This window comes from Elaeis guineensis, chromosome 9, assembly GCF_000442705.2.
Source record: "Elaeis guineensis isolate ETL-2024a chromosome 9, EG11, whole genome shotgun sequence".
Classification (NCBI taxonomy): Eukaryota; Viridiplantae; Streptophyta; class Magnoliopsida; order Arecales; family Arecaceae; genus Elaeis; species Elaeis guineensis.
Window position 1 is genome coordinate 88,937,434 of NC_026001.2, and position 24,931 is coordinate 88,962,364.

Here is a 24,931-nt window from a genome sequence, read left to right on the forward strand (position 1 = left end):
AGTTTTTTTTTTTTTTTGGGATCTGTGAGCGAGTTCGGACGCACCGAGAATTTTTATGCGGAGAGTGATATGAACTTTTTTCGCCGTCGGAAATGCGTGAGGTGAAAGCTGAGAGGTGAGTGAGGTGGGCAAACGCAAGAAAAGACACAGCTTCTATCCTTCTCTGGCCTTCGGCGTGTTTATGAGGCTGCGGCTCAGTGGGATTGGATTGTACTCCAGTCTAACCTGACCCTGGTGACGTCTAGATTCAAAGGACCGTATTTTAGAAAGTTAATTCTTAAACTAGTTTTCGAGAGATATTTGGTTTTGAATGGTTGTCCCCATTTGAACAAAATCTATGTTGGATGTTGACTCCTAATTTAAAATCCATCGCTTGTTCGCCTCATTATGCCACGCGAATGCTTGGAGTGTAGCTCCACCAACCTTTTATAATATATATATATATATATATATATATATATATATATATAGTCATTTTTTTTCTTTTTTTTTTTTTATTTTGTTGGACTCTGCAAAGTATGCGCATTACAAATTTGCTCAATACTAATAAATCATAGTGGTAGCTTAGAGGTCACAACATGCCTTGCTTGGAAGCAAGTAATCCGGGGTTCTAATCTTGAATAGTGTTATCCTTCAAATATTTTTGTCTTTAAGATTGTATTCGAAAGCTGGGTATAAATCTTTCAGGTGATCGAATATTTAATCCCTCATTTTTTTTTCAAAAAAGTCATTTCTTCACCTTTGTATATTGAGGCTTGGCGAGGAGAATAAAAATTTGATAAAAAATTGTCTATAGTATATTATATAGACCGCTATTTATTGAGTAACATGTCACCTACCTCACACATGTCACAGTGTGATCTGATAAGCAAAATAGGATTGGAGTTCGTGGCTGGAAATTGATGACCCACCAAGCTTACTTTCAATGAAAAAATCTTTATACATTACATGCGGTGCAATAAAATTAACATGGAGCATACCCAACCATATTAAAACATGTAGCCATCACTTTCTAATGTGTATTTAATAACACATTTAATATCTATAATTTTATTTTTTCATTTGAAATTTTGAATAATGAAATGTCCATTCCTTCCTGAAAAAATTATGACATCCTTTGATCATATTATGACATCCTATAGTGAAATTATAACTTTTTGTGTATAAAATATCATAATTTTTTTTTCAAAAATTATAAAGATAAAAAAATATTTTCATCATTGAAAATTTATAAATTTTTTAAATAATAAAAAAATTCTTTTCTATGACATTCTATGGACAGAAAGTTATAATTTAATTATAAAATATCATAATATGATCATGAGATGTCATATACTGATAAGCGCATTATTAACCACCTTCAAACTGGACTTTTCAGTCACGCAAAGCCCAAGAGGTTGGTTACTAATTAATTTCAGCTTAGGTTTAGCAGACATATTAGCAACTATTCCTTTTAATCCCCATAACACTGAGCATGATGGCAAGAGATCCTGACTGTGATTGTTCTTGATAATTTGGCTGGTACCACTAGTCTTCATGTTGCTTTACCATACATACAAATTGCTGCATGGCTTGTGAGAAAATAAGAAATACAGCGAAAGCATAAACCATAAGGCAATGAGAACTGGTGGCTTGGGATAATAGAGAAACTAATGCAAATCAAGATATAAGAAAAAAATATCCCACTGTGGGAAACCAACTTATCTACAAACATCAGTTGAATAATACCAACTCTAAAACAAATAACGGGAATCTCACAAACACTATTTAACACTGAGCACAGAGATCATACAGGTGAAGAATAAAGAGTTGACAGGTTTGAGGTTCCAAGGTATTTTAAAATTGTCATTGTTTATGAGCAAAGAAAATATTTGCATTCTGAATGTCTACAAAGTTTATCTCATTCATAGGTAGGAATACCCATATACAACAAACATACACAAGGTTCAACAAAGGGCTATGTACAACATAACCTACAAAAAATTGCATCGCAGTTCATCTTTGCCATCACATCATACAATCCTGAGCGCAGATATGAAGCTGATATTACTGCTATCAGAGTCTTGTTTGAAGCCATAACAGCTTGCTCGATATGGGTAAACATTACGAGGAGAAAGTAACCGCAGACAAGCTGTAGGCATGAAGGTGATGGGTGGAGCTCACGCTCTGAAAGATCATACAGTTAGCTGAGCATGGAAGGATGCCCAGTTTGCAGCATCCTCTTGAGGACATCAGTGTGCCACCCGAAGGAAGAATCTGATGAGCTGTGCAACACGTCGAAGGAAAAGGGGTCACCTGGAGATCCAGATATATGTAGAACTTTCTTCACAAAATATACATGGTTAAGCAAAGTCAAAACACGATGAATATGAACTTAGGAGGCACGAGGGGCCTCTAACACCTGTGATTCTTGTAACAAATGAGACACACCTTGGGGTCGTGATTTCATATGGAAATGATATAACTTCAGAATTTGTTACAGATGGAATATGGTCTTTCTTCTCATTGACAAATTTAATGATTTGAAACAAGACTTCATGGAGTGCTGACTCCAAAGAAGCACGTCTAGAACTGCTTTCTTCCAGTGCATTATCTGAGATCACAAAAATATGAAAGAGCAGTACCTGATAATGAAAAGAGGACTAGAACAATGGCAATAACTAAACAATTTCATGGATAAGCAGTCTACCTCCAGGGTTTATCGGTGCTTTGGAATTATGAGATTTGCCATGCGTTTTGGTGTTTATTACATGCAAATTAATATACCATTGCTCCCAATAAAGGCGCTCAGTTTTGTTACTGAACATCCATGTTGCTTGCTTGTTTCTGACCTCATAGAAGGATAAGCATACCTGCACCATTGGTACCATACATAATTAAAAAAGAACAACACTAATTTAGGGTTGAATAATCAGACGAAATGCTTCACCAAGGCATTGTTAACTACATGTGTCACCCAATTGGCGATCTAGTTCTTCAGTCATAGAACTTAAAAATACTGGCGATCTAGTTCTTCAGTCGTACAACTTAAATATACTATAAGAGAGACAACAGTTCAATATGCCACAGATTACTTTCTTTACAAACATAAGGATGAAGGAACATTGTCTGCAGAGCAGCCAAAAAGATGGTTTATAGGAAGTATAGAAACTGCTGGAAACATTATTAACATTATGAATAGACTCATACATTGCAATACGTTGTTAGAAATGTAAAAGGAATCAACATCAGTACAAAGAAAGAGACCATTATTTAGAACAGTATAAGCAGTACAGCACACTTTCCCTTGTGACCTGCCAATAATCCAAGGGACAAAAATGCAATAACATCTTAGCAGGATGCCTGGATCATATAATGGTGAAGCTATATATTATAAACTAAAGAAAAGGAATAAACCTGGCTTTTTTTGTTTGGATGTTTCTCTACCCAACCGATAAACAGGTCAATTTTTTCATCTATTTTTCTTTCTAATTCAGCATCTCCACATTGTACCTGCACAATAAGAAGGATTAAGGTTCACATAAGATAATAACAAAATGACTTAAAAATAGAAGTTCCAAATTTGAAGATAAGGTATGATGTCAACCTTCAACATACATAAATAACATTCAGACCCCAATGAAACTACAAGATATTGAATTTGATGTTTTTTAACAGCAAGAATATCATGCATGAGGACGACAGAACATATTTTGCCCAGGCATCGTACAAACCTTGAACATAATGGAATTGTTATGCTGTAAGACACAGAGAAAACAGGCATGCCATCATTTAAGCCCAATAGCCCAGAATGACATAGCACATGTCATTTAAGCCCAATAGCCCAGAATGACATAGTACATGCTGCTCTCTCTTGGCTCTCAGTTCATGAGAAGATAAAAAGCATGTATGCTTTCCTCTTTAAAGTACCAATTGCTGGTATTACTTGATTTGTATGGCAAATGAACCACAGATGCTGCGAAGAAAATATAGGCAAATAGACTGGCGCTACACCATTAAAAACAATAGAGTCAAATATGCGTACAACCTATGGTATTCTTGATACAGATGCAAGATCAACATGTTTGATTGTAGTGAAAACAATACTTGAGGTCGTCCACATGACAAACTTCTTCATATATGGGTGATTTTGTGACTTCTTCCGCATTACCACATTAGTGAGGTTTTCTAAAGTTCATGCAGCAAAAGTATGATGTAAACTGATTTTAACACCTTTTCTCTTTTCCTTAGTGAAGGCATAAAGTTTCTTTTCCTCTTTTCTTTTTCTGACGAGGAACATAGAAGCTACAATCTATCCTTATCACTTCCAATAGCTCCCAGTCTGGCTAACAATCCACAGGTTCGTTGCACACCCACAAGATGTGGTAGGCCTCAATGGTGGGATAGCCCATACATCCAGTAGCAGTGGGTTGCAGAATTTGAGAAATCCAGGTTTTTGTTCAGCCTTGTAATGATTGTTGTGGAATCATCCTTTAACCAAATTCTGCTATAGTTTTAAAAAAAATGTGGGTGACCAACAAACCCTTAAGGCTGCACATGGTTCTGCTTCTGGGACTTGAGAAGGGATTAGGTGTTGACCACCTTCACGCAGGACTACCCCAAGCTTGTCTATGAAGAACAATCTGGTTCCTGCACTGGGGTTATGCTAGTGCATTGCAACATCAAAGTTTTCTTAATGACCCCATTCAGTGAGGGCTGCCAAAAGACAAGGATGGGATAAGGAAATGAATGACCTGGAGGTTATAGTACACCATACCAAAGATATGTGGATCTTAGTTGTCAAATGTTTCAAGTGGTCCCAGGCAATGTACCTCGAGACAGCTTAGGCAACCACCCAAGTGAAAGACTTTCTACAAAATTCACAAAATCAATAAAATCCATGTTACTTGACTCTAGGACATGGTGCTATTAATGCATGAGTTCTAGTTTTAACATAATATTTCAAGCACAGTTTGTAGAACCGCACTGAATAGGCCTTCGAGGCATACCAAACCGAACTGGTCAGTTACTGGTTCGATTCAAGGGTTTGATTTGGCATAAAAGGCTCACCCGGTCTGATCACTTCATCTTCGCTCTATTCACTCCGATTTGGTGCCTTCGCTTTGTTCACCCCTCGCCCTTCGAATCCCTGATCCCCACCATCCTTGGCCCACTAGGTAAGTCTCCCTCACCCTCCCTCTCTCTCTCCCCCTTGGTGATGATAACAAGGGCTGTTTGAGCACTCTCCCTTGGCCTCTCCCTCTCCTCCCTCTCTCTGTCTCTCCCTCTCTCTCTCTCTCTCCCTCGATGATAATGACGATTGCTGTTTGAGCCCTCTCCCTCCCTCTCCCTCTGCCCCCCCCCCCTCTCTCCTTCTCCCTCTCCCCCTCCCTCTCTAGTTCTCCTTGTTTCGATATGCCCCAAAATGGCACGGTATCGATCCCGCACCATACTAAACCAATCACAGACTGTTACGACCTCCAGTACAGGTTTGGCAAACATTGATTTCAAGCAGTGTTTGTTACACCACCCCGTATCATACTAGTATGCCGTACCGTACCGACAATGTCGCACTGGTCCATACCATGTACCAACGCTGTAAAGGGATGGTGCCTATATGGGGTCTGGTATTGAGACAACGAACCTTGATTTCAAGTTTATCACAGTTACATTAATTATACTACGAGCTCAAATAGTAGAGCACATGTTCCTTATTGTATGTGGATATTGGTCCAAATCCCAAAAAACAACAAAATTAGATGGCAATTGAAAAAAATTAAACTAAGAATGCACATATAATTAACTTAAACATTATAAAAAGCAAATGACTATAGATAGACAATATAATATAAATTAATATTCAATAAAGATCCAAACATTAAAGTAAAAGAACAACAAAACCAACTATAGCTTTCCTTGCCATCCAATGTAAAAATAACCACCATTTAAACTCAAGTGCATGATCAAAATTCACCACCAAACCAAATTAACATTCAGAAGAAAAAAACCCTCCATCACAACTTATCATGAAAATAAAAATCAAGAGTTAAAATATCAGCACCATCTAACATAATGTGTATAACCACCAAACAAACTATCATGCAACATATATTAAAAGTTAAGTTGATGAGAAACAATCATGATGACTAAAACCCACAATAAATCATGTTTTCAAAATCAAATTTGAAAGGAAAAGAGAAATAAAGGGGTTACAGGGAGAAGAAGAATAAGAGGTTAAAACCCATAATAAACAGACCATGTATTTGTCAACATACAGTGCCTGTTTTTGATCTGGATACAGCAAGTCTCAAATAAAAAAAAAAAAAAAGGATTATCAAAGAAGAAAAAGAAGAGGAAGAAACAAAATAGGAAGAGGAGAAAAGTAAAAAGATGTAGAAGAGGAAGAAGAAAATGTCATATCTGATTTTAAATCTGAATAAGATCTGAAAGCTTGAGCTTGTGAGGAAAAAGGAAGGAGGTGAAGAACATGAAGAGAGAGACCAGAGATGAAAAGATAAATAATTTATTTGACCTAGTAAATTCAACAGAAAATTTTCCATAAAAAATTCACAAAAATACGCTTTAAATTCAGATTCAAGGTTTTACTCCTTCATAGAGAAGCTTAAACACACATAAAACAAGCAAAATATACCTCTAACAAGTAATAAGCAGCTTAACCTGGCAGATGACTTACATAAATGACAAATCACCCTGTTGCAAACAATTACCCTAAGATAAATCAGAAAATGCAAGACATATATAAGCACCAAATTCATGTCCCATCCAAATCCTTTCAGATCACATCCTAAGATCTTCTTGATAGACCTCGAACATATTATTCCACATCTGTTTGCCCCAATTTAATATCAATTCCAAAGCATCTAGGGTAGGACCATCAGAATGTAGTATAGTCCACTCGAAGAAATTGATCTTGTTGCACATATTGAACCAGTGAATTGCACATGGTCAGTTACAAACTTAGGTCAAATTACGTTAACTAGGATAATACAAAACATTAACTATAACAATCCATCAATATGAATAGTCATGAAATGTAGGAAATGTAATATTTACACAACTCCATATGCAATAATTAGCAACAACTGTTGTATCAAAAACAACTAGTTATACATTGCTGATAGGTATTTCTTTGCTTCAACATAAAGACATCTTATTTCCCTGGCAGCATTTGCAGTAGAATGACAATTAGATGTCAGTAACTTTTACTGAAAATATAACACATAGCTTATGTAGTTCAAAAGATCAAGTATAACTTACATAAGTAATTTCAAAGAGTTCACAGTCAACGTCTTTTGGCCGCACAAGTCCTAATGCTCTATGGAATACAATTGTATGCAATATGCCTGCACCAATTTCTACATAGTTAAAGAGGTAGAAATGCATTTCAACTAATTAGAAGCTGTAAAATGCATTTGAATAAATCCAATTAGATGTGTGAATTAACAACTTCAGTAACAAAACAAGATCCAATTGAAGATAAAAGGTTATCCGTCACACATTACAATTTTAACATCCATCATGATGCTAAGAATTTTCCATAGCTGCACAGCCAAAGAAAAAACTTGCTTCTTAAAAGTTATGGGTTACGACCATCAAAACAGTGCCATATGTAAGTGCAAAATAAGTAATGATACTAGAAATTTTTTCACAGCTAGACAACAATGAAACAGTTTGCTTTTAAGTTCTAAAAAGCAATTCATCTATATACACATTGCATACTGTGATATGGTTGTTAATCAAACATTGTAACACCTCAGCTAAGATCACTTTCATGTCCATAGAGACTGGCTCACTGTTTCCAACAGTATTCAGTGCCATTAACAACAGTCAAAGCCAAGTAAAACCATTTTCTTTATCTTACATAACTCACAAAGATCAAGAAAATAGCCCGCCTTAAACTTTCGAATTTATGTCACTCCCAACCCACCAAATTTGCAGTCAATTTTTGCATCCCTTAAGGCATAAAACATGCACATCTTTCTGTATCATAATGACAATGCATATGGATATCAACAAAGAGAATTATTGCAGGCAATCAGTGTTGACACTTCAAGCAAATCAATGGAAGCTCATGCCACTATATACAGTTAAAAAGTTGTTGAACTCCACTATCATGGATCTCATCAGTTGCATAGTCCAACTCTCTCTCTCTCTCTCTCTCTCTCTCTCCTCTCTCTCTCTCTCTAAATGTATTTCTGCATATAAGCATATATGTACATATATATAGAGAGAGAGAGAGATATAAGATTTCTTTGGTAGAATCTTAAATTAATAAATTTGCAAAATAATATCTCCATCTTTCTTTAATTTCCACATCTTTCACTAATATCTGATTATTCTCACTTTTAATCCATCTAATTTCATTAATATTTTTAGTTTTCCTTTCTCCAGCTTTAGCTATTTGTATATTTTATTTCACCTTTTATTAAACCCAACCTATCAAGTAAGTTATCTTATGCTACATGCTTAGCCTTACTAACCATTTTGCATCTTTCTTAACTTCCTTATATCTTATGAAATCCTCAACATTTTTGTTCTTACGATTATTTAAAGCAAATCCATTTTGCTTTTATTGCGTCCGGTACCTAAGTATTCCAACACCAAGATTTTTTATGCGCACACCTTTTCTGCTTTGTATCTCCTTAAACATATTTAGCTACCTCTTAATGCAGCTGGGCATTTGGTTTTCCACATTTTGTTCAATGCAGTCCTTAAATTCCAGTTTCTCTATTTTAATAATTTATCCCTAAAAGATATAACATTTTCCTCTTTTAAATTCCACCATCTTATCTTTGGATATTTATTAATTTCCTTTCCTTTGTTCTTGCACTTAGTACATAACAGGGCAGCCCAGTGCATGAGGCTCCACCATTGCAAGGTCTGAGAAGGGTAAGATGTACATAGCTTTACCCCCACATGCAAAGATGCAGTTTCTTTGTTTCAAACCTGTGAACTCCAAGCCAATGAAGCAACCTTAGCATTGTGCCAAGGCTCACCTTCATCTTATACTTTGGATGTATATATAAAACTAGTAACCTATGTTGTGTAGTTAAACGCACCTACTATCACCTTGCAATCCTTGCATGTTGATATTCCTCTTCTCTTGATGAAAAGTAGTCTATTTATACAAATCTGATCTGCTCTTAAAGATTATGAAGTGGTCATCTCTCTTTTTAAAATATGTATTTGCAATTGCTAAATTATAGGCTGCCGCAAATCCAAAGATGAATCTTCCATTAAATTCCTATCTCCAAAACCAAACCCATTATGCACATTCTCATATCCTATATTGTTCTTCCCTACATGGTCATTTAGATCACCACCAATAACTATCCTTTCTCCTTCAAGAATATTTTGCATTAATCCATCCATTTCTTCGCAAAATTGTTTCTTAATTCTCTCTATGCCTGTTTGTGGTGCATCAGCACTGACTACATTAAAAACCCCCTCATCTAAAACTAATTTAATAGCAAATACTTTATCAGTTATCATATTTATATGTACAATTTTTCTTTCATTTCCTTGACCACTAAAACTTTCTATCATACAAACCTTCTCCTTATCTAAAACTTGCCATACAAATTAGTAAATACCTTCAGTTCCACATTGGCTTATCCTTTTAAACAACCAGAAAAACAAGGCAAGTATCCAGCTTTCTTCTCGTTCGCAAAACGACAAGATGAAACACATATGTTGAGCACATCTAGAACAACATGTAAGGATCTCATAACAGTTCCTCCAAACAGAGACTTGTCATAAAGTGCTAAAACTGTTGCTGACCATGGTTTTAACAGCCATTATGTCTCAAAAGTAACATTTCAGTTTTCTGTAATCAAATAACCACCATTATAGTAGTTATTATAATAGCATTATAACAGAAAATCAGGCAATAATGTGAGAATAATGATGTTATCTTTCCATTCACTTTTGCAAGATGAGAAACCTTTTTTTCAACCATACAGGAGCTTTTGGAGGGAAATTTGAAAAAATGAATTCTGAAGATAAAAATATCTTAACTAGATAAAGGTACAAGTGAAAATAATGAATGTTATTTATGTTACAACAAACTATTACAACACTAAATAACCTGTTATAAAGGATGACCTAGTGCACACGGCTCCTGCCACAGGGGTCCGGGGAGAATCAAATACATGCAACCTTAACTCCACACACAGAAAGGCTTTTTCCTTATTTCAAGCCCATGACGCCTCCAACTCACAATGGAGCAATCGTACCACTACATCAAGGCTCGCACTCTAACACTAAATAACCTATTATAATGATCGTTATCTTTTACCCAGCAATTATATATAGATAACATAACCAAAGGGCACTAAAACCATCATAACACTCATTATAACAATTATAATGCCATTATTTAAAATCTTGAATGCCACTGACCAAACTTATATGGAAAAAGCAAGAAACAGAAATTATATATGACAAAAGTAAACACCTTACATGTGCCATGTACGCAACAACTGTAGTACCCCCACATGTGCCATATACTCAATAACAGAACCTTAGATGATCTTAGAAACTGGTCTAGCCAGCTTAGGTGTTTCCTTTAAATGCGACCTAATCCTTAGGCACAAACTTGCAGCTAAAACATGGTGACGTTAAAAATCTATTCTAATTTGTTCCCATTGTCTGATCATCTTCCTCATTCACCTCAAACACCTCTTCTAGGCATACCAACACTATAATAGAATGGTACTAGTTTGGGGTTCAATACCGAGACGGCGAATTTTTTGGAACTTGCTAACCAAAAGGCAAGTTTCTAATGCCAATGTTCAGGTACCTGTAATCAGTCTTCCATACATCTAACAGGCAAGATTTATTGTGCCAATGCAAATGCAAACAGAGAGGGAGAAGAAAAAGAGGAAGGAGCATAAGAAAAAGAATAAGAATAAGAAACGAGGAAGCGAGAAGAGAGTTTTGTAATTTTGTTTGCTTTCTTCTATATTCTCACTCATGGAGATGAAAAGTGGATGCCAACACTCTTTCTTAAATCCCATCATGGAGACGAAAGGTGGATGCAACACTCTTTCTTAAATCCCATTAACACTATGACTGGATTCAACTACTCAATTACCTTGCCATCAAATGGTCTGATGACTGTTAGACCTCTCTTAAAGGCATGTTAAAGTTTGGGGAAACCAACAAGCAACAAGTTCATTAATTCAATTATGCAGACAACAAGGCTACTGCATATCTAGGAAATATGACTGCATGTACTTATTTAGTAGCCTGAAGAAGATCAAGCGACCAATTCTTTGGAAGGGATTAGTCGTCCAACAAATTTATTGGGCAAGAACTTCATTTATTATCAAAGCAAGAGAGGCACATGATACCTAGCTTACACCACCATCTCTACAACTATAACTCAATTTCCTTAACATGACCAACTCTGCATATCTATGCTCCCCAAATGTTTGTAGGCGCTCCCATCTTTAGTAAATATACCTCTCTCTCCCCACCCCCCCCACCCCCAATCCATAGAGAGAGAGAGAGAGGATAGAAGAAGTGCAACAGCTAAGGTGCATTTTCCAAGATTTTTAAGAAAGTGAGGAACTCTTATACCAAATAGGGATTCACAGCCTTCTGTGACCTCCCTTACATGCATAGAATGTGCATGGTAGTTGTCAGTACTGTCTATCACTGAAAACAAGTTACATCAAGTAGAAGCAACATGGTATTTCCTCATGTAATAAGCACTATATGCAGCACCTTGAACAAATAAAAGAAATCTCAGCAAAATTATATTGATATGTGAAATGTACTAAACCTTGAGATGCTATATAATAATATATCCTCAAATTTTTTGGGGGACATATGAATGTCATCATGTTTCTCAACTAATAAAGTTACAGTAATTAAACATTTGAGACAGTATAATTTTCATAAATTGAATTCATGCAAGTAGCATTATAAAAAGAACTCAATAAAAGATTATTACGTGATTTAACAAGGACAAAAGATTAATTAGTAACACCCTCCCATCTAATATTTAACTATTGATAAATTCAAATTTTCTTGATACAAAAATGCACCATAACGCCATAAAGAAGATGGTTTATGTTCATGTCCTTTATACACCTATGAATCTTTATACGCTATGAATCTTTATACTCCCAAGCAAAATCCAACATACAGATTTTAAAAAAATTCTTAATGAATAGATTCACATGTACATGGTTTACATCAGTTAGTAATATCAACTACTATCATCAGTTTCACACTAAGACATCTGAACAGGTACCAAAACAAGAAGTAAATATATGTAATTAATTTTCTTAATCAGTCCTCTTAGATGTGAAACAAGAGAAGATAAGTCTATCTAAACACACAAGAAACGACACAAGAAACGAGTGAACTTACAGCGCAACACATCCCGTATCTCCAATGGTTCCACCACCTATATTTAAAAGTCGCACAACTGGTGAAAAAACTGAGCATAAAATACTAAAAAACTTAACCTAATTATTAAAATAACTGCATCTTCTAAAACATAATAATACTCGAAAGAAGCGAACCAAGAAAATTTATACCAAAAGCAAAGTAAAATTTGACTCGATTCAAGGAGTGTTCGTAAGAGCATCAATAGGGAAAATATCTTGACACGCATTAGGGTGGAAGGATAGGGTCATCTCACCAGTTCTTTAAGCTGGCAAGTTTCGCAGTTCATGGCGAAAAGCGAATTCTGGCAGAGAGGAAATTAGGTCAGGAAGCTAGAAACTTTGGGAGAAAGCGAGGATTTGGGATGGCTGGGACGGAGATTTCAAATTAGGGTTCCAGTGTCCCGCTAAGAAGGAAAAGAGGGGTTGAAGGTTTAATCTCGCCCTAATTTATACCGTCATCGGCCCACGTAACGGACTGGAAGCAGACAGGCAGAAAACCGTCTTCCACATAACAGAACAGAGACGGATCCGCACCTGGTGCGCGTGTAAAAGAATCTATGCTTACCGCCCACCATAATGCTACCAAATATTATAATCTTTTTACTTACGAACAAGGCGAATTTTATTTGACCCAACTAAATTCCGAGGGGGGTATGATTACTAGATAAAATTTCTAAACAAATTTACAGTAGATAATGATATGTCCTATCTTGAATCTAAGTCGATATAATATTAATCTAATTTTTTTTTAATTATAATTATTTATAATATTTATTTAATAAATTTTTTATCTGACTTAATGCAATTCGGCTCGATCCCCCTTATCTAGCTGATATGATTCCATCTAATCCAAAAGAGGTATTGGATAGATATGAATATTAACCGATTTGACTTTTTAAATATAGATTTTGAATTCAAATATTTAGATGGTTTCATCACCATCTTAACCAATAAAACATAATTATCTATTTTACACTGATTTACGAAGAGGAGATAGAAGAATTTCACAGCCTATCCATTTCTCGTCTCGATCTGATCAAAATCTCTGTTCATCCAAAGTAGTTATCATTATTCACAAAACGACCATCTTTCCCTCTCTCTTTCTCTCTCCCACCACTTCCTTCCTCTGCTTCATCTTCCTCTTGTTTTTCTCTCTCACAGGGTTAGCGTTAGTATTCCGAATATGAGAGAAAAGGACCAGACCTCAAAGCCCTTCTATGAGCTCTGCGCCCTCCTCCTCACCATCCTTCACTCCTCCAACCTCGCCATGCCCCCCTCCGATGCCCCCAGACGCTGGAGCACCCTTCTCCACTGCCACTGCAGGCAGCAGTGGTGGTGAGACCCTTTTCGGCGTGGCGGTCTCAGATCTCGCCGGTTGGCTTCGCCTCACTTCTACTCGGGGCATTGCTCGTGCTCATGCTTTACGGCTTGTGGACTTCACCTCGCTCCTACTTGGGGCGTCACAAGCACTCATGCTTCGTGGCACTGTGACCTTCGTGGTCAAGTTCATAATAATGCCTTGTCTCAACACATGACAAATAAAAAATTACTCATGAACCTTACGTGTCAACACGAAATTTTACTTTTAATATCCATCGATCATTTTATTTATATTACATACATAATAAGGTCAAACATATCAAAACATATGATCACAAGGATTCTCTTACCAATAAGGCCATGTGGATTTTCTAAAGAATGGGCTGAAAATCCTGTAAGATTCATGGATCGAATCGATATAACCAACAAGATTATGGGCTACAAGTTGGGGTAGATAAAATATTCTGAAAAAATTATGGAGTGGGCCAATCCAAATACCATAGGAAGAAAAAAAGATAGGTCCAAAGCTATTTCTTAGTATTTTATGAATACAGACTTAGCCAAATTTGCCGTCTATGCTCATACTAGTTGTATTAGTTGAATACACGAATCTTATAGGATTTTCAGTCCAATCCTATAGAAAAATCCAAATATACCCTAGAAGTTATCTCTTAAACTCATAATTTTTGGAATTCAAAGCTAAGGGAAACAACCGGCTAATTCGATAGCTAATGTGGATGATGGCACCATCATGGTATTTCTCTATTCATTTCTAAGTTAATGCCGATGGACGCTTATATTTCCACGTGATGTAAGAATTCAAAAAAGAAAAATTTTTATTTTTTTAAAAAAATTGTCAGTATATCATTATCAATATTGACTGTCGTATAGCATTCTACAAAATATTATGACTGAGCTTAAAGCATAGCTGAAGGACGTTCTGAAAATGAAATCGTAACTTGCGTATCACAAAAACCAAATATGGGAACTTTAGGTACGTAGTTTTCCTTATATGTTAGGCTACAAGCACTGCTCTTCCTTGACAAAAGATTGGAATATAAGAGACTTCTTGACAAAAACATTAAATAAAAGACATGAAAAATAAACTATGATCTGATGATGTGATCATTTCTTCTTTTTTTTTGCATAAATATTAGACACACAATTGAGCACGTGCATCCCATGGGCAATTGCCTATCCAATAAGTCAGTTGTGTACTAAGGTGTGTATGCATGATACTTTATGCTAATCAATGATAATTCTGCATATAAGCAAACAACATATAGCTGGACATGAAGCAATTGTCTCTACGCGACCATACGTATAATATTCATCATTTTTATATATCTGCTTTTCTGTGAGTGTATATCTGAGATTAACTAGAGAAAGGAAGCCCATACGTATGCATCTTGTGGCTATTCAACCCATTTTAATTTAATAAAAAATATTTATCTCTTTTAAAGGAAATAAAACCAAGGACTGAAAAAACAAAATATAAAACAGAGCTCACAAAGTAAAGAAATCAAAAGACAGCTCATGATATTCTCAATTGGTGGGCTTTGTGGGAGGGGAATGGTTGGTCTTATTGTTATAGATACGATATAAAATAATTATATTTATAACTCCATACCTATATATCGAAGGAGAGTTTAACTGCCTAGAAAACATCATAAGCCTATGCCATGTATTAGTTTGATCTCCTCTAAGAATATCTCAGTCTTGCCCTACATGCCATATATTGATCAAATCCTCCTCTCATTCTATGCCTTGCTTTCTTTCAAAAAGAAACATGTGACTCGCACTGCAAGACATGTTTGCCTATAACAAAAAAAGAATACTTGAAATATTATCAAGCTTACATGAATATTAATCTTCATCAGATATAATTTTTTGTACTAAAAAAAATAAGAAAATATGTTATTAATGATCAAATCTAATTGAACATAAGTGATATTTAAGTTAAAAGAATTAACATGTTACTATTCAAACATTAATGCCCTAAAAAAAGTATTAATTAATTATTAATATAGATTGTATAGGGGATAAAACTAAAGAGCTAATCTATACATACATACATACATACATACATACATACATACATACATATATATATATATATATATATATATATATATATATATATATATATATATATATATATATATATATATATATATATATATATATCCCTAGAAAAAGCTGAGCAAGTAGATGGGATTAAAAAGTACCATATTAACAATGTTAATATAATAATATCAAATTCTTTTTGCCTTTTGCTTAGATAGAATAATTTTTCAAACTACAAATGTCACAAAAAAAGGAATAATAGACATGAATAGCATTTTAGATAATTAGAACAATTTTTTCAAAAAATATTTTTATTTAATAAAATATTTTTTCTTTCCATCTATCAATTATTTTTAATTTCTTTCTCAAAATAAAGGCTTTTTTACAAAATAGGAAATTTTTTTTTTCGTTTCCACCTGTGGACACCCATACATAAAAGGTTTTTCTTAAGGTGTACATGCATCTATACACATTACTTATATGTAGATGTTAAAAATTGAAAATAAAAAAGTATGTAGATATTTACACAAAACACTTGTGTGCCAATCATGTGAGCATCCATATATGAAAACTGCATATGGAAGGCTGATTGAAAAAAATGTATGAAAGTCCATACAGAAAATCATCACATAAGTTGTATGGGCATCCACATGTGAGATCTTTATGCAGCTGTTTGAATCAAAAAGAAAACATGGAATGGCCATTGGTTTCCATGTGTCCCGTTCAGGACCCATTCAATCTGTGTCTACACCTTTTAACTCTAAAAAGGTTTGTGATCCCATTCTCTTTCTTTGAGAAAAAATCCTAACCCCCACTTCCCCCTCCTTTGAACTTCTCCTAACCTAGCAAGGTGTCATGCCCTTCTAGGGCTTTAGCCCTTCTACCACCTTGGCTATTCCCTTCTTTAGTGACCGATTGCAATCAAGATTGTGTCATATCACTATTATCCCTTAAGAAAAAAAGCTAACACTAATCTTGCCTCCATTTATATGACTCGATTGTCCTCTCCTACGTTCCTCTTTAGATTTGATATAGTCTTCTAGTGCCTCTAGAGCACTCATCCTTTTCTTGAGCAAGCCATCATCATCCTAGGTTGTGATATGTTCATCTTCAGGGTCGTAATGAGGGATCACATTTCTATCATTTTGACACTTCCACAATCCTCTTTGAGATCCATTGCCTCTCCTCTAGGTAAGCTCCTATCGGGTCTTCTCTCTTCCTTCTAAAGCCTCTCCTTTTGCACTTCTATTCCCTCTCTTTTTTACTCTTCTCCATCCATGGCTTCTTTCTTCTTCTCTAGGCTCCGATCTTCATTAAATCCTACATCTTTTGATTTCTTGTGGTACCATACCCTTTTAGGGCTTTTGCCGTTCTGCCACATTAGGCACCCCCTTCTCTAATGACCAATTGTACTCTAGATTGATCTTTTCCCTATTAACACCCTATGTCCCCCCACAAAACAAAAAAAATCCTAACCCATTAACATAACAAAACCTAACACTGACCCTTTTCAATCCCAAACCCTCTCCCAGTCATCACAAAGATTTATTCCCTTTTGCCTCTTTCTCTTCCTTATTCCCCATCCCGACCTCTCATTGTTGAGGTAAGAAAGATTGTGGTTTGTTATAGCAACTATCCCACCATCATGATCATTGATGAAGCAAGAAAGATTATTACCATCTTGTTATAGTAACTGCTTACTCTATATATTTTTTGACCTTGTTTATTCTCTCTCTTCCTTTCTCACATAGTGGGATAGGATGTAGAAGGTTGTCACATCCTCAGCAATAACCTCCTAATTGACTAATGAGATGCTAAATAATGAAGTAACGAATACCCACCATCATCTTATTGCAGAACCCCTCACTCTCTTTGTTTCTCGACCCTATCCATCCGTTCTCTCTCCTTTTCTCATATTATATGATATGGGACATGGAAGATTGCCACATCCTTGATAACAATCTCCTAATAGATTGATGAGATGCTAAAAATGAAGGGTAGGAAGGATTGAAAATCCTAAACCTATCATCTAAGAGCCTCTCTGGTGCTTTCGCTACTCTCTTATAATTAATAATGATAATGCAAATATAGTAGAGGAGGAAAACTCTTAAGATCGATCATCTTGATTGAAATGGTATAGAGCAGTACAGTGAACTGATCAATCTTCTTCTTTTCCTCTTACCATCACTGGCAACTAGGAATTTTAACACGTGGTATGGTGATTTTTTTTAAAATGATAAGGATGTCCTCTGATAGCATAAATCACCTTTTCCTTCTTTTAATATTGCCTTAATAAGATAAGGGCTTGCTCACTCTCCGTCTTAATGCTACCTTAATAAGGTAAGGAGTATCATTGAATTGAAATAACATATAGCTACATGGTGAACCAGTCAATCTTCTTCCTTCTTCCCCTCTAATCATGACTGATAAGCAGAGATTCTACCATGTGGCATGGTGGTTTTTTCAAAACGATAGGGATGTCCTCTGATAGAGTAAGAAACCTCTCCCTTTTTTTTAATGATGTCTTACTCTTTTTTTTAATGCTACCTTAATGAGGTAAAGAGTATCATTGCATAGTGAACCAATAAATTTTCTTCCTTCTTCCTCTCTTATCATGGTTGGCAATCAAAGATTCTAATATATGGCATGGTTGATTTTTTCAAAATGGTAGGGATGTCCTCTGATGGAGTAAGGAACCTCTCTCTCTTTTTTAATGATGTCTTAATAAGGCAAGGGTCTACTCAAGGGTCTACTCACTCTATTTTAATGTTGTCTTAATAAAGTCATGAGCACTTTTGTCTCTTCCATATCTTCCCATGTGGACTCTTTTTTTCGAAAAAAATAATGGTAGAATAGATGATGATGCATGGAGCCATGGGTCGTCAATACTTAGCACCTAATGTAGACATAAGGTGGATGTTGAGACTGAAAGTCATGATGATATGATGTTGATATGGGAGCAATGGCAGATGATGTGGAAGTGATGATGTGGACAAGAGTGATGATGTGGAAGTGTGATGTAGGCAAGTGCTTTGATATGGCACTCCAGCATGGAACACACGACAGCTAGGAGAGCTTTGGATATGATGATCAGTTGGAAGCAATGATGTGGCATATCCATCTTGCGATGCATGGTGTCTTGAGGCCTTTGCACTCTCCTTCAATATTTGGGATAGATTATATCTCACACCATATGTATCATGTCAATGGTGCACCACAAAAATAAAATCTCAATGAGATGAGTAGGACGACAATCCAAAATGAGTCCATAATAAATGAGGCCCATAGAAACGAGATGTGCAATTGGTATGGTGCGTCATCACATAGTACACATTGAGAGAAAGAAATTATATCCTACATGCCGTGCATCATAGCCACATACACCATCAATTATAACCATTCATTCCTATAGATTCCATTCATCAAGCGCTCATTTTAATGTACAGTTATATAAATAAGTGATTGTGATTGACTGTATATACAACCATATGCTACACGTCATGTAAAATATAATTTCTCACCTTGAGGTCAATAACCAGGCATCGCTGAGATTATATTGGCATGATCAGGGATAGAGGAGGCATGCTCGGATAGCTACCTCCATCTTTTATTTCTCTCCTTCTTTTGTTCGTATGAACCTTTATCCCTCCAACCTCTTATTTTCTCTTTCACATCTATCTTTCGCAAAAAGAATGATTGACCTTTTGATATTGACAGTTGGATGATGCTCTGCCTATATCTCAAAACACTCACTCCCCCTCATCCATCTACCCGTATAGATCTCAACGCACTATATTTATAACTTTATACCTACATATCAAAGAAAAGTTTAACTACCTTAGAAAATGTCATGCACCCATGCCACATGTTAGTTTGAACTCCTCTAAGCATGCCTCAACCTTGCCCTACATGTACCACATGTTGATCTAACTCTCCTCTCATTCTGTACTTTGCTTTATTTGAAAAAGTAGCATATGACTCACACTGCAAGACAGGTTTGTCTATAATAAAAGAAGAATATTTAAAATATTATCAAGCTTACATAAATGTTAATCTTCATCAGATATAGTTCCTTTACTTGTATTGAAAAAATAAGAAAAATGTTAGCTAATGATCAAATTTAATTGAAGGTAAGTGATATTTAAGTTAAAAGAATTAACTTGTTACTATTTAAATATTAATGCCCTAAAAAAATATTAATTAATTATTAGTATAGATTGTATAGGAGATAAAACTAAAGAGCTATATATATATATATTGGTGCTCCATTGCATGTCGAGAGAGAGAAATTATACCCTATATAGTATGTATCACATGGCCACGTACATAGACCATCAATTATAATTGCTCATTCCTCTAGATCCCATTCATCAAATACTCATCTTGATGTACCACTATAGAAAAGAATGATTCTAATTGACTACATATAGAGTCACATACTATATAATGTGTAGAGTATAATTTCTCCTCTTGAGGTCAAAACTAGACGCCACTCCTATTATGTTGGTATGGTGAGGGATGAAGAAGGCATACTCGGATGGCTAGCTCCATCCTTTATTTCTTCCCTTTCTTTGGTTGCAAAAAAACCTCCACTCTCTCCAATCTCCAATTTTCTCTTTCACATCTATCCTTTCGCAAAAAAATGATTGACCTTCTTATGTTGACTGTTGGATTGTGCTTCACCCATATCTCAAAGCACTCACTCCCTCTCTCCATCCATCTGCATAGATCTCGAAGTGACTCTTATGTGATCCAACGATGGAAGGTGACCAATCCTTTGGTGTGAAAGATACCACCCCTATCCTCTCTCTCTTATCTCTCTCTCTCCCCCTTGCTCCCGTGTCTTGATTACCAGCCGGCTCACTAGCTCCTACCGTGCCATCACTCCTCCACCCTTGCCTGAACAAAAAGAGCAGCCAAAACCCTCCCTTATTTCTCTCTCCTTCATCTTCTTCTCCTGTAGCCAACATCACCACCGTCCTCCATCACCTCACTTGCAAGCCCCAAGTCCCTCCCGCCTCTCTCACTCTCCCCCACTTCTTCCTCCCGTTCAGCCATGCAGCAACTAGTATATTTAAATAGGTTTCTAATCTATATCTTAGTGAGACTTTTCATCAAAAAAATAAAAAAATGGCAGGGGAACATCTGCCCTGAAGAGAGCCCATTCGTGTGCCTCTCACATGTACCCCACCACTTGATAGTGGGCTTACAAATTTATATACTATTAAATGTAATAGTTGAGACAAATAAGATTTATTTAAGTATGGAATGAACTTAAGTACAAGATGATTTTTTTTAAAACAAAAAACACATGTTCTCTATTTATAGAGAATAGAGGGATACGACTCTTCATAAAAGTCATTAATTAAAAGAGACATCTTCTAATCTAAAAGACACAATCTTAAAGAGAGACATATTTTTAATCTGAAAGACAGCTTTACGAGGAGACATAACCTTTCAACAAAAGAAATTAAAAAAATTACAATAAATAAACTTATACTCACATTCTCCCTTAAGCTTGTTTATGCATAACTACCTTCATCTTCTTCAATTGGATCTTCATAAACTTAAAGTTTTTTTTATAAATTTATCTTTTCTACAATTAAACTTCTAATTTTGCATGCTTGCTCATTGATTGCATTCTCCAAGGATTTGTTTTCCACATTTAACACCATGTTTTACTTTTCTAAGATAATATTTGCTTTTTCTAGATTTTTCACCAAAGTATGTAAACAATTGACATTATTTTCAAACCAATAAGGACCTATAATACACTTAAAAACAAATTCTGCGGCATCTTGTTTGATATTCTTTTTCATCGATCTTGTGTTTATCATGTAAAAATTTTTACATACTTGAATTGCAGTATAGAATTCCGGCAAATGATGTAATCCTTTTTTACAAGTTGAATATTGCAGTAATGATTTGTAATGTTTTTGACAAAATTCTTGGAGCAAATTTTTGTAGGAAATTTTTACTTCCTCCTTCATACTTTTTACTTTGCAGCCGTAGGAACTCTCTGATGAGTGAAACTTTATAAGCATTCTTTGATACCTCATATAGGGACTCTATTAGTAACTACCTTATCTAATAGATACAAAAAATAATCATCCTTTTCAAAGAGACACAAAGAGTAACTACCACAACTCCCTTTATCCTAGAGATATAGCCTTCTTTTCAAAAGTTGTCTTTGCAACGATCTCCATGCCCCATCTTCTTTTCAAAAATTATTTTTTCTCTATCAATCTTTGCACTGGTTAACCTTTTTGCACTGATCACCTTGATTAAAACAATTTTTTCTCTTTTATCTTTTTTTTTTAAATCATACTCCAAGTCTTTTCTTTAATCGAGTCTTGTCACTTTGTTGAGAGTCCACAGCATTGTTGTCGTCTACCCACCCACCTTCTTTTCCTGATATCATCTGCACATCACCTCAATTTTTAAGTCATTTCTTTATTTTTTCAAAATATGATTCTCAGGCAAATAATCACTAACAGTCTTATGCTTCTTAAGGTGGGTTATAGGGCCGTTATTTGGAACGCTAGAGTCCAAAGATATCTTTTATATGTTAGGATCCGGAGCACTTCCACTCTCAGAGTTGACAAACCTAAGCCTTAGATCTCTTCTCTTCAAACCAGGCCTTATAGCAATATTTGGTGCTGAACTCAACTGTCCAATAAATATAACAGTGCCTGACTAATGATTATTTGAGCTATCTAGACAAGTAATACTGTTGGTAGCAACCTGAATCTTTATTGGCTAAAAAATTAGAGACTTCATCCTGGGCATTATCTTTATCATTATCCTCCTTGAAAGGTGTAGGGCTTGGGAGTCGATTACTTGCAAAAAAATATTTCTATTGATAGGATGAACTAGCCTTGAAAGCATCTGTTATGTAGGGATGAGGTGTATCATCTTCAGCTTCAACATTCTTTGGTGTCATTGGCTCAGTGAATACAACTTTCCCAGTTCCAAAACCAATTGGTTTATGTATAGACAATGGTGGAGCATTCTCATGTGTAGGTGAAGGAAGGCTTTCTTCATCATATTCTGCTTGAAGATCTAGCAATGGACTAACCATTCTACCTCTTGAGGTTGTAGGTGTAGCTAACTTAGACAGACTGACCTTTACGTTTTTGCTGCTTATAGAACTGTTTGCAAATGAGTTCTCAAATAAAACCAAATTATGAAAAGAGATATCAGAGCTTTTTGCTAGATGAGTTTTATCATTTGTGTTGGTGCCACTCCTAGCATGTAACTTGCTCTCTTTAACAAGGCTCTCTGTCTCTGCAAACATTGGCTTTAACATTTCAAAAGAATGATGCTAGTGTGAACAGACACCATGACATAATCTTGATTCTTCTTTCAAATCTATTTGATAGCACCTTTCAATCTCGATTTTTATATTAATGGGCAATATTCGGTTCTTTGACATGTGCACTTTTGCAATTATCCTTTTGTTCTTATCCTTCAATGTTAGGATAGAGTGCTCTATGTGAACAGTATAACCTTTCTCCAATAGTTGTCCAATACTTAGTATGTTGCTCTTTAACTCGAGTATCTAGTATAAATTTGAGATGTACTCTTGTTCACCACTCTTTGATTTAAATATGATTTTTTTTCCTTTCATAGATACTTTCGATGAATCACCAAGTTTTATATTACCATGTACATCCTCTTCCATTTCAACAAATAGTTCCTCTTGATCACACATATGATTTGAAGCTCTAAAATTGAGAAACCATATGTTTTGTAGATCTTCAATACCTTCTTGGCATGCGAGTAGAAGCGTAGTTTCTCTTTCTTCTTCTTCTATTATACTATCGATGTAGTTATTCATTCCTTCAGTATTCTTATGCCAACAATCTTTACTGTAGTGTCCATATTTTTTTACAATTATAGCATTGGATATTAGATTTTGCACCACCATATGAACTAGGGTGTCCATCTTTTTTGGTGGCAATCTCACATCATAGATTGTAACCATCTTTGTTGCTATTCTGTCAGTCATGACCATATTTCTTTTGATTCTTATTTCTATTATTATTTTCTCCATAACTTTTACTTTTTTGATAGTCAAGTTTCAATTTTGACTTGAGGATTTATTCTGTTGACTCATCTTTAGACTTCTTTTATAATCTTTGCTCATATACTTGGAGGCATCCTGTCCATTGATCGATGGAGAGGGACATGATGTCCTTTAACTCCTCTATGGCAATGATGATGTACTCAAATTTTGGAGTTAATGAATGCAAAACCTTCTCTACAACTCGAACATCTTCAAGTATCTTGTCATTTTTCTTCATTTGGTTCACAATAACCAAAATCCAAGAAATATAGTCTGCTACACTTTCAAACTCCTTCATGTGGATGCCTTCAAACTCAGCTCACAATTTTTGTAAGCGAAACTACTTCATGCGTGCATCTCCTCTAAAAGCAATGGTGAGGATATCCCATGCTTCCTTACTCGATGTCACTTCGGCAATTTTCATAATGAAAGACTCCTCCACTACTTGATAAAGGAAAAACAAAGCCTTCTTATCCTTTCTTTTTGCATCTTTCAACTCATTTCTTTGATTTGCAGAAAGACCAGCTTCTTTTTGTGCCATAGGTTCATGATATCCATTATTGACAATCTCCCATAGATCTTGGGATCCAAATAATACCTTCATTTGAAGAGATCAATTCTCATAATTCTTCTTTAAAAGTTTTGGAATTTGAGGTTGAAAATGATTGGTGGCTATTTTTCTTGACAGAATCTCTCTTTTGCCTTGGCTCTGATACCAAATGATGGTGGGCTTACGTATCTATGTGCTATTAAATATAATAGTTGAGACAAATAAGATTTATTTAAATATGCAATGAACTCAAGTATAAGATGATTTTTTTTTTAAATAAAAAGTACATATCCTCTATCTATAGGGAATAAAGGGATACGACTCTTCGTAAGAGTCACTAATTAAAAGACACATCTTCTAATCTAAAAGATATAATCTCAAAGAGAAACACATATCTAATTTACAAAATATAATTTTACGAGGAGACATAATCTTTCAACAAAAAAAATTAAGAAAATTATAATAAATAAGTTTATACTCTAACATCACCTCCGTAGATTTGACTTGGACTGTCCCACTGTGGTG

The 24,931-nt window shown here is 35.3% G+C and overlaps 1 protein-coding gene across 2 annotated transcripts; it reads right to left on the reverse strand.

Moving 5' to 3' along the window:
• Window positions 1-1,817: 1,817 nt before the first annotated feature.
• On the reverse strand, window positions 1,818-12,842 carry LOC105034200 (autophagy-related protein 101). 2 transcript variants are annotated; one of them, XM_010909254.2, is made up of 7 exons: window positions 12,656-12,842; window positions 12,382-12,418; window positions 7,258-7,343; window positions 3,397-3,492; window positions 2,690-2,852; window positions 2,431-2,593; window positions 1,818-2,264 (listed from the first exon to the last, which is right to left on the reverse strand). In XM_010909254.2, the coding sequence occupies exons 1-7, from the start codon at window positions 12,686-12,688 to the stop codon at window positions 2,183-2,185; spliced, it is 660 nt and encodes a 219-aa protein (XP_010907556.1). In that variant the 5' UTR covers window positions 12,689-12,842; the 3' UTR covers window positions 1,818-2,182. The 2 variants fall into 2 exon arrangements, with proteins under 2 accessions (XP_010907556.1, XP_010907557.1); XM_010909255.2 differs by having other exon boundaries at window positions 1,818-2,295.
• Between the last annotated feature and the right edge of the window lie 12,089 nt (window positions 12,843-24,931).

Bases quoted from the DNA above. Each gene is read 5' to 3' on its own strand.
- LOC105034200 (XM_010909254.2), bottom strand. From the start codon at position 12,688: ATGAACTGCGAAACTTGCCAGCTTAAAGAACTG. The intron at 12,419-12,655 runs GTGAGATGACCC...TTTTAAATATAG, and splicing joins CTTGCCAGCTTAAAGAACTG to GTGGTGGAACCATTGGAGAT. The intron at 3,493-7,257 runs GTAAGTTATACT...CTTATTGTGCAG, and splicing joins AACTCTTTGAAATTACTTAT to GTACAATGTGGAGATGCTGA.